The 13324-nt window shown below is 41.8% G+C and overlaps 1 protein-coding gene across 1 annotated transcript; it reads right to left on the bottom strand.

Annotated features, from left to right (window-relative positions):
• Positions 1-6017: 6017 nt before the first annotated feature.
• Positions 6018-8450, bottom strand: mafba (MAF bZIP transcription factor Ba). Its single transcript, XM_079238635.1, has one exon. It carries the CDS (start codon positions 8007-8009, stop codon positions 6786-6788), a length of 1224 nt encoding a protein of 407 aa, XP_079094761.1. The 5' UTR covers positions 8010-8450; the 3' UTR covers positions 6018-6785.
• Positions 8451-13324: the final 4874 nt, after the last annotated feature.

Below are 13324 nucleotides of genomic sequence, written 5' to 3' on the forward strand. Positions count from 1 at the left end.
ACAAATTTGACTACATTTTAATATGTTACATTCTTCTGAGTGGAAAAACTTAAGATTAGGTCAATTAGGTTTAGATTTACTCAATCTGACAACAAGGTATTAATTTGTGACCAGTTTTATTTAAATACTTTTTTTCAAAGTCTAATTGTAAAACTGTGTCATGTTAACATGTCATGTAATAAAGTAGATTTCTTAGCAAACCTTGGAGAAAGATCTATAAAGACCAGAACAGTGCAGTCAGACACAGATTACGTACAGGTAGAGCAAGTTTAAAACTGTTGTTGCGCCCTTCATAAGTGTTCATATTTATTTTCATGTGTCCACCATCAGGGGAACACAAAGGAATTTTATCTGTGAACAATGGTAGTGTCAGGGTTTGGGCCTGTATAAATTGAGGTTTTGATCTTTTTTCATAGAATCATTCATGCTAAATTATACCTGTAAATTTTACATGGGAATGTCAGGACTTCTGTGTGCTGAGGGCAGCAGGGCACAGTAGTTGTTGGATTAAGGTTAAACAGGAATGAAGGAATGTTTGAGATTATCAGGTCAAAGTCTTGACCTTACAGGAAGTTTATCAGGGAACCTAAAGTCAATAGAAATGATGGACATTATAAACGGTTAAACTATAAAGCACCTCTTTAACATATCATCAAACCACTGCAGCTTTCCAGAAGCCAATAATGAATCCCCTTAAAATTCTATATGGTGAAAAACCACAATGTCATACACGCCTTCCCAGTTCCAGTTCCCTTGGTAGGGTTTTATATAAAATAGAAGGCAATAGCTATAGAAATAACACTCGCTTGCTGGAATGTACCAGTGCCTACTGGAAAACTCCACCTGTTTTACAGGAAGTAGCCTTGTCTCTGTAGATCAGAGAGGAAATGTGTTGAAGTGCCACATCCTGCTCCAAGCTTCGAGTCACAGTTCAGCACAGCTAATGCTTATTATGTCCAGACACCTCAGAGGAAGACGACGAGTGCAGAAAGGGGGAGCGAGAAATGTGTCTGCCGCCATGCCACTCCCTGCGTAGTGAATGTAAAGATATGTGACCTGTCTCTCCCATCTCTTCTCCGTCTCCCTCCTCTACCCGCCTCCCCCCGCACTTTATTTATTAATGGATCCATTCAATTATTTACCTCACATCTTAGGGCGACAAGAGGCCAGAGCACAGTGCACGGAGTGGAGATGATACAGCACAGAGACAGTGCTCATCAAAGACAGTCCAGGTGTTCAGTGAAGTTAATTGACTGCAGGGTTATAAATGTATAATGTAGTTAAACAGACAGTAATAATCACTGCAAACATTTGTTCATGTGATATTCAACTCATAACAAACTATTTATTTAAACAATCAGAGTGCTGTCAAAAAATGTGACTAAGCCAGTTTAACATTCAGGCTTTTGCTCCTGTTTTTCATTTTTCATACCAAAATGATATTTTTACCTTACACCTTTGCATTACTAACATTTTAAGTTTTATTCTTTTCAGTGGTTATTTTCAAGAAGAACCATCCTCCATCGCTGCGTGCCCGCTCTGCTTAAAGCTCAGGAATCTCCTCTTACATGCACCACTGACAAGCCTCTGCACCTCCAACACTTACTGGAGCATCCTCTTTGCAGGAGAAGTTAATCATTCATGTGTATTACTGACCACTCAGTGTCTTCTCTTATCATCCCCCTCTGGTCTTATCAGCGGCCAGACATGGATCAATCCCACCTGGAATTGGGTTTCACATCCCGGAAGTAGAGACGTACACACAGGTCACTTTCATCGACTTACTGCAGCCGTGGCCATAAGAATCCATCATACACACCATTGACTGGTTGTGACCACGAAGGTACAAATTCATCTCAAAGAGAGGCTGTGGTGGACGAGGCCTGCTGACAAAAACCTGACTTGTCTGGTGGAAACGAATGAGGCTAGTGTCAGTATTTTTGTTATTTAAGAAAGTTTTTTGTGTTTATTCATACAGAGTGTAACAGGCTGATAATGATTAACACATGTTGACACGATCTGAACTCTCCAGACTCGGCCGACCTCAGTAAAAGTTGAAGGAGTGAAGATGAAGAGCAGGATAGAGAGCTGTTGAGGGAGGGAATGATGAGAGGATGGTGAAGACTGATTACTGTTGACTCATATCCAGCATGATGAAAATGGAAGATTTCTTCAGTCATCTTTGAACTCGTGCACACACACTGATGAAATGTTGGCAACATTTGGAAATGGGAAACAAACATTATTTAATCATATAACTTATTTAATCACATCCTAACTCCTTTACACCTACAAAGAAAAAAAACCCAAACCTTTCAGCAAACCGTTAGTGCCTTTGTGGGTTTGACTGTGTGTGTGTTTGTGTGTGTGTATGCATGTCCCTTGAGAAAAGCCTGTTTTAATTCCCCAGGAAATCACTGTGATTTAAAGTAGCAGGGGAATCACTTCCAATGAAAGTAAATGGACTGTTATGTGAGTGAACTGTACTGCTTGTGTGTCTCCGTGTATGTATGAGTCTAAATAGAGTTTTATCATAATGTGATTAAACCAACATAACACACACACACACGGCTCAGATCATGCTGTTAGTGAACAAGACAACAATTCATGCATTATTTAGTTGAGAAGATTTGATAAAAAAATAAATGAAAAGATTATTCCGTCATATTTCAATTTATACAAGATGCAAATGTTTTGCGGTGAATCGGCTCAGATTGGAAACGAGAGAGAGGTGTGCACAATTGTAGAGGCTTTAAAACACATGCAGCAGGGATAAGGCTAATTCAGGGACAGTTTACAGAAGCTGACATGGATGTGTAGATATTAGAAACGGTGTGAGGTGCAGGTGATGTGCAGAAAAAGAGCCTAGGTTTGAAGCTGCAGTCCCATGACTCTTTGCTGCTGCTGCAGCCGAAGGTGGAAGCTGGCAGATAGGATCTCGGTGGGGGGCGTGAATGTGTGATTGGAGACTAAAATCATTACAGTACGCCTGGTCACTGTGTCCTTGGCTCTTCCGCTGAACAGAGCCTGATGCTCTCATATACGTTCACACTGCCTTTTTTCCCTGTTTCCGCTGTTGTCTCCACAAAGTGCTGCACATAATCAGCTGTCAATAAAATGGTTCTCTTACTGACAAAAGAATCGTTTCTGGAGGCAAAAAAACTGTGAAAATGGGTGTAATCTTATGAGAATTGCAATCACATAAGAAAACCTGGATTTGCTGTTATGTCGCATCCTTTATAACAGTGCAACAGAATACATTTTTAATTTGCCCATTTAGGTTGTCACATTATTATTCACTTTCTCTCTAATATTTACAATGTAGGAAGTATTAGTAGGATTTAAACCTTTGTAATGACATCATTCTGATTTCCTTTTCTGTGAACCCAGCAGTTTTTACATGTGTATTGAGTTCTGGATTCATAATACTCCATATAATAGTCTACTGTGCATAACACAAATTCTTCTCTGAATCTGGTGCTGCAGCCGCTTCAGTAGGGAAAAAAATCAGAAGAATGAGGTGACAAGGATCACCCCAAACAGATGTTTTTGTTATTTTGAGTTATTATCACGGCCAGGCCTCTTTTTTATTTTTTTATTTTTTTTTTTGCTGCTTCACCCCAGCTGCACTCGTGCCCTCAGGCTGCAGTGGCTGTCCAGAGAGGAGGGAGGGGGAATGTAAACTAGACTCGCCTCGCTTTGGTCTCATTGGTTGATTCTCTGCCTAGCGGTTTTGTCCTTGAGAATGTGCAGACACGGGGCAGATAATGTTCTGACACCAGAAACTCTAGCCCAGGACCAGATCAACACTTACTCCCTTATTCCTCTGCTTCTGCTGTCACACTAACGGGGGGCATTCAGATTTAAAAAGAGGCTGCGAGTAGAACCCACCAGCGCGTGCTTAATTCTCAAAGCAGCGACATTCATCAACTTGAGATTTTGTGTGCCTATTTGCATGCTATAAATTAGAAGGAAGAGTTGCAAATGTGATGGCATGTGCCAGTGATAAATTCCACTAACCAAAAAAAAAACAAAAAAAAAAACAAAAAAAAAAACAAACAAACAAAAAACAACAACCAAACAACTCACACCAAGCAGGCGCGCGTGCAGGGATTATTCTAAAACTGAGGTCTGCCTCGATGCATTGGGCGACAGGGTTGGACTTTCTTTGTAAAAACTCAGATTGTGCAACAGCCAGGTGGATTTTAGCCTCTAAAGTGTATTCAAAGCCGAACGCGGTGAAGCTGAAAATAATTTTGACCACTTAATGTAAATCTGAGGTTTTCATCTCTTCTCCGGTGTGTTGCAAGGTCAAAGATCTCCTTTTACTGTGCGCTCCTGTGACGGCGGGGTTTCTGCAGAAGTCAGCATGCCAGCACAGCAGCATGTATAGGAATCTCCCCTGCAGCCGCTCCTAACAGCCAGAGCCGGTGATCTAAACGCTGCAAGCCGGCAGGCTGTCAGCCAGAAAACTGCACATCACATTAAGTCTGAAAATAAAATAAACTCCAACAGAATTTAAATTATAAAAAAAAAAAAAAAAGCTTTGGAGTTCGGTCCAAATGAGTTTTTCTTACTTGAAAAAAAGAGAGAAAAAAAAACCAGAAAATCTATATGATGTAGCCTTTTATTTTCGGACTTTTGACTGTTTACACGACACACCCCACGAGTGATTTCTTCACCTAACAGTAAACTTTCCTGTAAATAGGAGGGAAAAAAAGTCTGAGAAGTTACTGTTGCCATTTCAATGACTTTAATAAGCAAAATAGGAAACAATTTTTTTTCAAAAACAACAACAAAAAGACAAAACAGAAACCAGCCTGAATGGAACAGTTCAAATTTAAGTATTATTATTTATAAACAGGATTGAAAATTGATCCCCATTATCGCTAAATACATGGAATTGGTGAAAACAAAACAACAACCCGCTGCTGCAGTTTCAGTTCGATTTCAACACAGTTGAATCAACAAACCAAAAGATTGTTAAATGCATCACTTTTCAAGGACAGTTTTCAAATACAAGCACCATGCTCAATGATATGATCAGACACTTTAATTTAAATCATTAAAATAGAAAAATTGAACTATGCATCTGGCCAGCAGAACCAGAATCATCAAATAATAATAAAACAGAAAAAAACAGTATTACATAATGAAGACATTGTTTTCATTTTGAGAGTTTGCACAACCTGAGTCCCCTTTTTTTACTGGCCGGCAGAAAAAAAAATCAGGAAAACATAGAACATTAGTAAAACTTTGGAGCAAAACCTGTGTGTTTTGTAAGTATTATCACCGCATTAAATTATCTAACTAGAAATATGTTAAAACCTCGTCGAAATATAAATCAGAAAAGTAGGCCCAGTGGAAAAACTGCTACAGGTGGCTGCCCATCGGATTAAGAGGTATGTGGTTTTAATAGAGTCAAATGGGTTCCGTTTATGAGTGTTTGCAGACAAAGTCAGACACTTTTCTAAATCTCCTGAGCTGCGTTGCAATGAAAGCAGAATTGAACCATATTGAGAGGAGTCTTCACCTTGGAGAAGTAATAATCTTGTTGCCACGTTTATCTCCTCAGTCTCGCTCAACACGAGTCCAAATACTGAGCTAAAACACATGGGCCTTTCTTGAATATTACAGTATAATATCATAGTATGTTTTCCTGGAGGGAGGTCTGCACAAACTGCAAAATGAAAACCTACGAATCATCAATCAAAAGTGCACTTTGACACACATTTAGTTGTATTTAAATGCAACTTTAAAAAAGAAATGCAATCAACATCCCCAAATGATAAAAAATCGTAACAAATAAAATAAAAAAGAAATAAAAACACAACACAAAGAAAGAAGTTCAAACCAGCCTCCTCAGTCTTGTTGTGCATTTTTGCGGTTGAATAATATTTACAAGCCAAAAAGAGCCCCACACCATATGATACTGCACCGGCAGTCCTGCTGTTCTGTCCCCGCTGCAATTCTCTAACACCCCCCCCCCCCCAAAAAAAAAAAAAATCTATGGAGAAGCGTAGATCAACAACATGCTCTTAATATACACGAGAAGATGAAAGTACAAAATAGAAATTATTACCATACATGTCCAGCATGCAGGATTAATATTTAATGCAGATTTTTTTTTTTTTTGTTTGTTTGTTTCAATATATATTGGAATATAACCAAGCAGGCAATAAATCAATGAGATGTTGCATAAAATGCTCCCCCTCCCGTGACGTGACGGGTTAGTAGACAAGTGAAGTTTGCGGCGTCCCGCCTTGGATATGTTCTGAGATCGCGGGCCCACTTATCTAACGCGAGTTTCGTGTGTTGCAGGTTATGAGGCAAGGCCTGCTCTTTTCATAACAATGTCAGGGGTTTGGGAGATCAACATGATAAGATAACTGCCTCCCCGCCATCCCACACTACTTACAGATTATTTAAAAGCTGCAGCCTCGACGGAGAAAAAAAGTTCATCAGCTGATCCTCCTGGTTGAGTCAGAAAAGTCTCTTCACTACAAGCAATAAACTACAAAGATCAGACACTACTTTGCTCTTTGTATCTCAGTTGACACGTGGATGGGGAGATGATTATATGAGAATAATATTTGATGGATTATTCTTCTAATATGAATATAATTGTTACCGTTATTAGTATAATCAAACATTATGGGAGGTGTGGATTATCATCGTTTGTTCATCAGCAAAGTCAGTCACTTGAGAAAAGGAAAAGTGGGGAAAGGGTGGGTGGGGGGTAAAGTTTGTTCTTTAGGGGTTCACAAGAAAAAGGCTGCGAGAACTCACATGAAAAACTCAGGTGATGAGGGGTTGTCACTGGTCGAGCCAGCCTCGCGGAACCCGTTGTTGGCCCCTGACCCCGTCAGTTTCTCGCATTTGAGTTTGTAGGCGTCCCTCTCCCTCGCCAGCCGGCTGATCTCTGCCTTCAGCTGCTCCACTTGGTTCATCAGCTGCGTCTTCTCGTTCTCCAGCACGTGCTTCTGCTGCACGCGCTTGAACCTGCAGGACTGAGCGTAGCCCCTGTTCTTCAGGGTCCTCCTCTTCTGCTTGAGACGGATGACCTCGTCCTTGGTGAAGCCCCGTAGGTGTCTGTTGAGCTCCCTCACCGACATGGACACCAGCTGTTCGTCGGAGAAGCGGTCCTCCACGTTCAGCCCGCCCCCGGAGCTGTGGTGCGCTGCCGACTGGCTCAGGTGGCCGTGCGGATGGTGGTGATGATGGTGGCGGTGATGATGGAGTGGCTGGTGGGAGTCTGGGGAAACTGGGGATGGGCTGTCGGGGTCCTGGCTGTGGTGATGGTGATGCTGGTTGTGTGGGTGGCTGTGCCCGCTTGGGTGCCCTGACATCTCTTCAGCGTGGTGCGGGATGCCCCCAGCATACGGGTGGTGATGTTGCTGGCTGTGGCCGTGATGGCTGTGGTGGTGGTGTGGACCCCTGAAGCCCTCGAAAGCGCCTTGTTGCTGCAGTTGCTGCTGGACGTGGGGAGGCGGAGGGTGGCCGTGAGCCGTGGCTCCAATCAAGGCCTCCACTGCGTCCTCGGGGGTCAGGCTTAGAGTCTGCGGGTCTATCTGCTGGTGGTACCCACTGTTCGGCATCCAGTACAGCTCCTCGAGGTGGTGTTTCTGCTCTGTGGGGCTGAAGCTGGGTGAGGAGGGCACCGAGCTGCAGGGTGTACTGATGGGGGTGGAGGACACGGAGCCTTGTGGTTGGAGGCGATTACACTGGCGCACCCCGTTGCGATCCATCCCGACCAGGCCTTCCTTCTTCACGTCAAACTTCATCAGGTCGAAATCGTTGACATATTCCAGAGCCAGAGGGCTGCTGGGAAGCTCCGGGCCCATGCTCAGCTCCGCGCTCATGTTGTCGCGACTTTTCTGCAGACACGCAAAGGAACTGGCGAACGTCGCAAAAACGGACTTATTAATCAACGTCTCTTCTCTCCTTTCTTGTTTCATGCAATAGTTCTTTTGGCTCCTCCACCGCTCTGCACTGACTTGCTGTAGCATGAAACACCTTGTGATTGGTGGAGAGGGAAAAAAAAAAGAAAAAGAAAAAAAAGTTTTGGAGGAAAACTTTCAGACTAATGCTCTGCACACGGTTTGCGTCATGTATCCTACTTCTGCTGGGGCAATCTAGCAAAGACCAGGCTAGAGGTAGAAAGCAGTGCGCATCAGTGCAAAAGTTAAAAACTCAATCCTTTCAGCAGAAGTGGATTCACAAAAAAAAAGCGAAATAAATAGTAATAATGGAAGAAATACCCGGTTGGTTCGCTGAGACGGGCACCAGTCCACGCTGCAACGTCTTGGTTATAAGTCCCTTTTTTTCTCCAGGAAAATAAGAGGAGCAAATAAAGCAGGGTAAACAAGGCGTCTGATTTCCGCTGAGAAGCAGCTTTTCCAGCTCTGCACCGCAGAGATTTAAAGGCTCGCCTCTCTCACTCTCTCCACTCTCTGGTATCCAGCAGACTGCGCTGGAAACCAGTCCGCTTTATGCTTATAGCGCACCGTGACGTCGCGCTGGAAGGCTGGATCCGTGGCGCTTAGCGCTCCAATGGGAGCTGGACTCTCCGCTCAAATAGAGGGAAGGAGGAGGAGGAGAACGGAGGAGAGGAGGGCACACAATTCAGTCCTGACAGCTACAGACAGTCAGCTGACCGACTTCCCTAAAAGCAGATGGTGGGAGGAAAGTGGGAGAGAAATACCTTCACTTCGTTTCAGAGCTTAAATGCGCGGTTCCGGTGTGACGCGCCACTCGTGACCGTGTTTTTTTTTTTATCTCACTTGGATTGATTTGAATAAGTTAGAACATAAAAATATATAAATTGCAGACACGCTCCTCATATCTCTTCCACTGAGTAACCATTTTAACAAATCATGTAAATTTACCTTTCCCCCCCCTATAAATTGACATTCTGGTTTTTATGTTCCAGATGTTTCCAAAATGCTCCACACTTGCATAATTTCCCAAACTGGAACTGCAGAATCGGTAGTTACACATGGTTCAGTTAACTTTGCGACCTTGTTTGTTCCTTTATAACCTAGTTCAAATTTTTTCAAACAAAATGTACAAAAAATATATAGGCTACGTAAATACTTTGTTTATAATAATCACATATTATCCACCGAATTTTTTTTTTTTTTTATATTCATCTATCAGTATTCACATGACGTTTTTTTGGCGTCATTTTGCTGCAAAGAAAAGTCGGTAAGTGATGGTGAGACGCTTTAGTTTATATTTCTGGAAAAATCCAACCTTGATCTTTTGATCTTGTGTTACTTTGTTCATTTTGGAGTCAGTCCCACTCAGCTCGGACACTATTCTGATGTTTAAACGATATTTTATAGAACATGTCGCCTGAGTTGTCTGTTAACTGTTTCCCGGGATTAAAACCAGCCGTCCTGTTAACTTACTGTTTGTCTGTTACTGTTAGTGCAAAATAAAACTGATTTCCTTACAGACCGACTGTCACATCAGACTAATCATGGCTCGGACCTTCTGTTTTCACACCTTGCAGCCTCAAACAGGGATTTAGCAGAAAACCGGCTCAAGGCTGCCCCTGCGTGGTCAACACACGCACCGACCAAGCTGGCGGGATGCTGCTGCTGCTGCTGCTGAATGATGGATTTTCTTTTATTTTGCTCTTGGATTTTCATCTCTTTGCTCGTGGATCCTTTTTAAGGCCCCAGCCTGCAACTATGAATAACAAACCATCTGAAATCACACGACAAGCAGGCAGACTCGCCACGGCATGTTTTTCTTTTCTTCTGGTCACTTTTACTATCTGACAGGTAGTTTGGTCAAAATAGGATCAGGTCTTCCCATGTTTGCGCTAGGAATTGATCTGGTCTTTTATTGTCAAACAAATAGATAAACAGAAATAGAAAGGAGGAAAGCATTGTGGGGAAATGTCTGCCTCCCCCGCCGAAAGAAAGTGTCCGTAAATGAGCCAATTTGAAGCATCGATTGGATTACATTTTCGTTTCCACGCCACACTCACGGCTGAGCTCAGCCGCGTTCAGAGCCTATTGATCAGGCTGGATGGAGGAAGAGGAGGCTGCCAAAGATCACATCCGTTAATGAAGGCTCATTTGTTTAGTTTCAGTTCTTTATCAGCTGAACTTTGTCGCACCGAACTTGGAATCCATCTTCACTAAATAATAATAATATGAATATCCTGATCAGGTTGAGTGTGTTTTGCTTTTAAACTTCTCATGATGTAGCCTAAGCAGTTTGGGACTTTGCTGGATCCCTGGTATATTTAAACAGAATGAAGGCATTTTGAAAACAGACTTCCATGAAGGAATATTTATTTAGTTTTATTATTATTATTATTATTATTATTATTATTATTATTATTATTATTATCATTATTATTATTATTATTATTATTATTATTATTATTATTATTATTATTATTATTATTATTATTAATAATAATCATGTCCACAATATTAATAATCCCAAATTTGGTAAACGTAAGTAGACTATAATTGGCTGAAAACCAAATTGTCATTTAAAGAAGTATATTAATTTCTGATGAAGTTTTGAACTTTTAGCGTGAAGATAAAATGAATCCATCTTGAACTCTTTCTGCTTTCCGTCCTCAGAGCCTGGATGTCCCCCTTTACGTCCGCCACAATGATGGAAACAAATGACTCGTTTTTTCCCCCCACCTCAGTATAAAGAACATACAGGTGCTTCCAAGTGGTATCAGTCCTTTGTTTCTTCCCTGCAGCTGCTTTTTAGCTCACAGCTCCAGCTTCAGAAGCGCCCAGAGCCAGTGTTGTCATGCCGAACCAGCCCAAAACCTCCTCCCAGCGAGGCCGACCCGGCGGCAGCCCCATTAGGTCGTAATGCTCTCTAATATAACCCGAGTCCACCGCCTAATAGATCCACGCAGGCCTGCCGGCGGCTCTCCCCCTTCGGTAATCACAGGCTGTAATGGAGAGACGAGATGTAAAAAAGCGTCCATGTCAGCAGCATATCGGTGGTTAATGATCTATTAAGTGATCCGTGTGCTTATGGACAGCGAAAAAAAGTGTTGATGCTTGCTTATTCTACCCTAATGAGAGTCCCATCCTACGGATTTTAGGAATGAATAACAGAAATAAAATCACCTTTAAAATGTTACATTTAACAGTTGACGCGGAAGGTGGAGAGGCTGCAGAGCTTCCCACAGCTCACATCTCCGACCTGCAACGGGCCCGCTGGTGTCACATAGGAGGCCCAGGGTCTGTCTATTGGACGACACACGATTTCCCTTCACATTTATGGATTTCTACTGTTTCAGGACCTGGCCATGCATGTGCACCTGCGGTCCGGAGGCCAGACTGCACTGCCAAGAACCTTCAGGATCCGTGTCAGACAGGACAGTCACATGGAATATTTTATTTTATTTTATTTTATTTTATTTTATTTTATTTTATTTTATTTTATTTTATTTATAGGTCAGCATTTCCGTATCTTTCTGAAGTGAAACAGTTGATTTTATTTGGTCTTCTGTTGCTTGATGTGCGTCCGTTGTGACTCCAATGTTCCCCCATCGTTCCTGAAGATGTTGCAGAAGAAAAAAGGAGGAGGATAGCCCCCGTGGAAGGCCCCTGACAGGTGGAGTGAAGGATGGAGATGGAGAGACGGTGCTTTCGGAAGGGCTGCTTTACGCGCTTTGATGCAGGAGGGAGGAAAGAAACAAGCAGAGCAGACGCTGCAGAGACGCTTCAACCTCCAAAAACTCCTCACTGCCTTAACACAGTAACTGATTTTATAATGAATTACAAGTTTGCTTTAAGGTACACAAGTTGAATATAGAACTGTAATTGCATTTTTCTATGCCTTTAACACTAAGTTGCTATTTGCTTTATTCATGATCAGGCGGTTTATTTCATTTTTATTCTTCAAACTGGACTAATATAAAGTTTCTCTTTTCATCGCGTTTAATCACTCATTTGAATCTTAAAGCGACTTCCTTTATACATTTGATCATAACTGTTCGATGTGATAGCCTATAATCACAATCAGCAAATGTTTCCATTAATTACTTTAATCATTTTTTGCAGCACAAAGCAACAAAGATATCTAAAATATCAGTTTGATTAGATGCATGTCGTCGCGTCAATAATCTCACATCCTCCTTTTACAGCCTGACAGTTACTCAGGCGTTCTTGTTTACTCCACGCTTATCGATTATCTCTGTGAAAACATGTATTATTAAGATGTATCGTTTGTGTAAACAGACAGAGACCAGCCTATGATGAAGGCTAACATCTCCCATCAGGGATAATTGACTGAGGAGTTTTCTGGGACGCATCAAAAGGTAAGATAAAACTTCAAATCCTGGCAATCTAGTTAGAACATTGACTTAACAGCGGGCATCAGATATGTGTTTACCTCCCCCCCTGCATGCCCTCCTTCTGGCTTTACAGACCTCCCTTTGACAGTCCGAATCCCCCCCTCCAAGCTTTACAGCAGTTACACTCTCAGGTAGTTGTGTTTGCAGGAGAAATTAGTCTTTATTTCTTGTGACAGGGCGCCTCTGGTGGCGCATTTACTCATTGCTAAAAGTTTGATGTGTATCATCAGTGGCACAGTGTTTTAGCTCAAGCAAGCTGTGCCAACTTCAGAACTGCAACTATTTGGCTCTTTTTTTAATGGCAAAAAAACAGAGAAGATATAAAAAGCTGATGGGGAGGCCAAGGCATAATTGTAGGCCTTTTCTGAGATTAGATGTCCCTGATTGACATGCAGTAAATATAACAACAAATAAATGTCAGTGCACACTGTATTGGCTTAATCCCAGAAGAAAAACGACAATAAATCTGCCTTTTGCTGTGGTCATTTCATTAATGTAAATTGCAATGCTATGTACAATAGTTTGGCTTCTTTCCAACTGGCTCTTTGCTGAGGCTTGTGCTTGACATTAGGTTTTATTATAAACTGAGGCTGTATGACCACAGAATGTAGGCGACGCCACAAGAACCAAATATCAGAGTGAAGGCATAACATAATTAAAGCCACAATTTACATCAGTGTTTTCTAAGCCAACAAGAGGCTACTGCAATTCTAAAGAAACTTATGAAGCACTGAAAACATAATTAGTCTATTTGACTCACAAGGAAATGTTTATTTTCTATCACACATGCTTCATGTTGCTCTTAAAGTTGACATGAAAGTTTTCTTTAAAAATGTGTTACCCTGAATCTTTGTTCACCATTAACATGCTGGTGTTGAGTGATTTGTCTGCATGTGGATGTGTCAGACCATATCGCTGAGTTATATCAAATCCTCTTCTGTTAATATTCTGGAAAATATGCGTCACCCATGC

This window comes from Telmatherina bonti, assembly GCF_933228915.1.
Source record: "Telmatherina bonti genome assembly, chromosome: 4".
Taxonomy (NCBI): domain Eukaryota; kingdom Metazoa; phylum Chordata; class Actinopteri; order Atheriniformes; family Telmatherinidae; genus Telmatherina; species Telmatherina bonti.